General features: G+C 45.5%; 1 protein-coding gene across 1 annotated transcript in view; it reads right to left on the bottom strand.

Annotated features, from left to right (window-relative positions):
• Positions 1-15: 15 nt before the first annotated feature.
• Positions 16-4,183, bottom strand: part of PGM2L1 (phosphoglucomutase 2 like 1) — a 15,163-nt gene continuing 10,995 nt past the window's right edge. The window contains exons 10-13 of the mRNA XM_027906169.1: positions 3,721-3,850; positions 2,308-2,497; positions 1,864-1,997; positions 16-849 (exon numbers count right to left, since the gene is read on the bottom strand). Of these exons, the coding sequence (XP_027761970.1) occupies positions 747-849; positions 1,864-1,997; positions 2,308-2,497; positions 3,721-3,850 (557 nt within the window). The 3' untranslated portion in view covers positions 16-746. The remainder of the gene's footprint in view (positions 850-1,863; positions 1,998-2,307; positions 2,498-3,720; positions 3,851-4,183) is intronic.

The raw sequence follows: 4,183 nt of genomic DNA, 5'->3' as shown, positions 1-4,183 counted from the left end.
ACAAAAAAAAAAAAAAGAGCTACAAGGCCTATGACAGTCAGAATGGGCAATTTAACCAAGTAATGACCAATCCCTTCTCCTCTGGAAGCCTTGGAAAGGCACTACACCATTCCAACCCCAAAGCAGAACTGCAGGTGTTGCCACTATTGCTTCACTGCCAAGTTGTTTTTCTTTTTTTTAAAGACAGACACAGGAAATGCACCAAGAACACCTTCACCAAATTAAGCAGCTGAAAAACGTCAACAATTGGCCTGAACAAGAACTGCTGAGCTCTACTTCCACGGTTTTTTGGAAGCACAGACCCATTTCTGAGGGTCACACAGAGCCGAGAGGAAGAAGCAGGACTTTTGTCACTCTGGGGCAATCATCCCTACCTGACTTTCAAAGCTTTTCACATGAAGAAAAAAAATGTATTTTAAAGTACCTGGAGCGAGTTTAAAGACAAGATCCCGTGGCTAAGACCACCTGCCTTAAACATATCAGGGCAGTTCATTTGCACTGGTGTGGGTTAATTAACCTTTTGGTCAAAAGGATGGAAAACTCTAACAATTAACTCTGCTGTTTTCTCCGACTTGCTCTCCCCCTTTTTTTTTTCCAAGCCTGGACTTTGGTGAAGAGCCTGACAAAAGAACGCTGCTTCTTCAGGGAACAAAAACACAGACACACACACACAGACATTTGGAACTGATCCTGTTCTTGGGCCCTTTGTTCCCCCTGGAGGCTCCTGGGAAGGCCAGGGACGGGGTCTAAGCCGAGCGCCAGGTCAGCCCGTTCTTGTCCGGCTCCAGGAAGTTCTCGATCAGAGCCCCGATCAGCTTCTGGAGTTCTTCTTCCAGCATGCTCCTGTCACTGGAAAAAAAAAAAAAAGGACAAGGCCACCACGTCAGAGCTTTGGGAAACACACCAAGAAGCTGTTTAAAAGTAAATAAATAATCGGCAAGACCTGATGGGGGACGGATTTGCTCTGCGCTGTTTTTTTATACCAGCATAAACAGGTAGAGACTCCCAACTGGCTCCTTTCTAAGAAGGATTAGCATGGAATCAGACTGATTTGGATTGGGCAAGACATTTAAAGATGGTGCTCAGAGCCCTCTAGTGGCCCTTATTTTTCCTCTTTAATTAGTTTTAATGAACACAGCAATAAAAAGGTGGAGAAGCCCTCTTCGCCATCTACCCCTCCCTATCCACGGGCCACCTAAATGTGACCAAATATTCAGTGAGGAAAACGTGCTCACCCTAAATTCCCACCAATAAATAGAAATAAACACCAAACCAAGCCTCCTTTATGTTGTTTACAATCCTCTGCCCCACAGAACTGTTGGAATACAAGTCTAAAAATGAGGAATTGTGTAACTCGTGTTGGGGATCCAATCCAAAAGCTTCTCCCCACTATCTGGACCAGACATCAGCTCCTAATTCTCGCTCCAGATTTCAGTGGTATAAATATACCCTGGATGTTTTTCCCCACCTGCCTTTTACACTGGAGGCAGCTCAATCCAGGTGACTGCCAAAAGAGGATTGATCTCCAGTTATTTATCCAGCAGCTCCCAACAGACTCCCAGAGGAAATGGGAAACCAAGTGGCTTTAAGAACATTTGCCAGCAACACCATAACTTAAGAAAAAGACTGGACATGGCACTCATGGGTGACAATGTCAAAGGTTGGATTCACTCCCAGAGGTCTTTTCCAACCCTAATTTATTCTGTGATTCTGTAACTTCATCACTTTTTAATTCTAAGTAAACGAGGAACTGGATTAACCAAAGCCTGCTGTAGCAGACGCTGAAAATCCGGGGATTTTTTTTTTTCTTATCCACTACAGTGAGAAGTGGTTAGAAGTCAGCTGAGGCTTGGTTTTGCTGACCTCTGCTCGGGCAGGGCACACATCTCGGCGTAGTATTTGATCTTGGGCTCCGTCCCACTGGTCCGAAGGGTGGCAACACAACCGTTCTGGAAGGTGAAGGTGATCATCTGACTGCTTTTGCTCACTGGCAGCACCTGCAAAAACAACAACAACAAGCTCCTTCACTCCCACTGGAACCCCAATATCTGAGCTTAAGAGCTGCAGGAGCATCAGGCTCAATTAATTAACCAAGTTCATTCACTGCTGTTATCACAACAGTCAACGCATTCCACCTTCAAGCTGTTTTCTCCCCCACTGAGTGATGTTAAGCAGCCTGATGATGGAATTATTCTGCCATCCCAGTTGGCACAGGGCATCCCTGCCTCGTTCACGTTGCTATTTACCCTTTAGCTTCCCTCAAAATCAGACCCTGCTGGGCAAAAAAAAAAACACTCTGCAACTCACCGATTTCTTGTTCAGCTGGCTGCTGTCGTAGCCAGTGGTGACATCTCTGACGTGTAACACGTTGTAAACCCCACAACATTTGGGATAGGACTGAGGGCCGTCGAAGTTGCGAAGCCTCTCAAATATCCTTTTGATCGTAGGAGGGTCGTAGCACAAGAAATAGGAGGTCTTGGATATGTGATATCCATACCTGCAAGCAGATGAACACTTTCAGCTACGAGATGCAGAAGTTTTTGGGCACATTTGGCATCCAAAGAAAGCCCCTGGTTGGAAAAGCAGCGACAGAAAAAGAACTGAGTTCCCAGAGCTGTGGGAACAGGTATTTATAGGCAAACATTTGGACTCTGAAGCAGATTTTGCTGCATTACTCGGATCATCTTGAGCTATTTTTAAATTTGTGCGAAGTTTTCGGCCCCCAAAGATGTAAAAGCCAACCATTTGGGTAAGGGCAGCCTTGGTGGCCCTTGAAAAATGGATGCCCAGTGTCATTCCCCCGAACAAAAACTGACTGCCAGAGCCAGGGGGCAGCCACAACAAGGAAGGTGGCTGATTATTCCATCCAAGTCAAAACCACCATCCCAAATCAGACCTTGTGCTCACTAGCAACAACCACACACTGAAATTTAGGTTATTCTTCACCATATTTCACCCACTGCTACTTCTACAGAGACCCTTCTCTGCAGCTTAAAAACCAGGTGTGACTGGGAGATGAATCCTGCTGTTATCCCTGCCATTTTGATCCACCTGTGCAGAGTCGCTCTGGCTACAGTTTGCACAGGACAGAGCAAAATCCTGAGTACCATGGAGAGATAAAAGCTGATTATCCTTTGTGCTTCCTCATTCCAGGTTTCCAAAGGCCTCAGTGTCTTCCTGCTGGGCTGGCAGGAAGGGGAATGACATCCATGGTATTGCTCTGTGCTGCCAGCTCTGTTCAAGCCCAGGAATTTCTGCTGATGATGTGGGCTTGTCTCAGTACATGGCTTAATTCTGACATACAGGATCCTTGTTTTATTGCTGGGACACCTTCCACTATCCCAGGTGGCTCCAACCCAGCCTTGGACACTTCCAGAGATGGGGCAGCCACAGCTCCTCTGGGCAACCTGTGCCAGGGCCTGCCCACCCTCCCAGGGGAGGATTCCTTCCCAAAATCCCATCTAACCCTGCCCTCTGGCAGTGGGAAGCCATTCCTTGTGTCCTGTCCCTCCATCCCTCATCCAAAGTCCCTCTCCAGCTCTCTTGGAGCCCCTTTAGGTACAGCGAGATCTACACTAGCGATGGACTGTAATCCATAATACATCAAGAAAACCAACTTACAATGAGAAAACATCCAGAGGACGCATTAAAAATATTTATTGGATTATTCCCAGCTCTAAAAGAGTTAAGTAGAATATACTAATGAAGAATACAACTCACATTTCATATATCTCAAGGAGTTTCTGTGCCAGTGTGAGGTTCTGGCTCTCCAGGTACGTTGCCATTTCAGCAATGACCACAGCAGCACTTACACCATCTTTATCCAGCACTGATGTGCCACACATAAAGCCTAGATATTAAAAAAAAAAATAAAAATTGATAGATTATTACACTGATTTCCTTGATGAGGTTTTAACCTTTTATCCTGTAGAAGAAAATTGGCCAGTACACGTAAGTTGGTTTATTACTGCATATGCAGGGGAAATTTAATTATCTTGGGGGTTACAGGGCTGGAAAGATCCCTGCTGTAGTCAATTAATTCCAGATTGATAACATCTGCTCCCTGGGGAGTTCTGTCATAGTGCAGTGCTAAACAAATACACACTTGTGCTAACCAGGCATACTCAGATCTAAGATGTGCTGGGCTCTTCTGATTCTGTTCTAATTCTACTTTATACAGACT

Source organism: Empidonax traillii, unplaced genomic scaffold (genome assembly GCF_003031625.1).
Source record: "Empidonax traillii isolate 1590-97213 ecotype Southwest subspecies unplaced genomic scaffold, ASM303162v1 scaffold1253:size457737, whole genome shotgun sequence".
NCBI lineage: Eukaryota > Metazoa > Chordata > Aves > Passeriformes > Tyrannidae > Empidonax > Empidonax traillii.
This window is presented reverse-complemented; position numbering and strand designations above follow the sequence as displayed.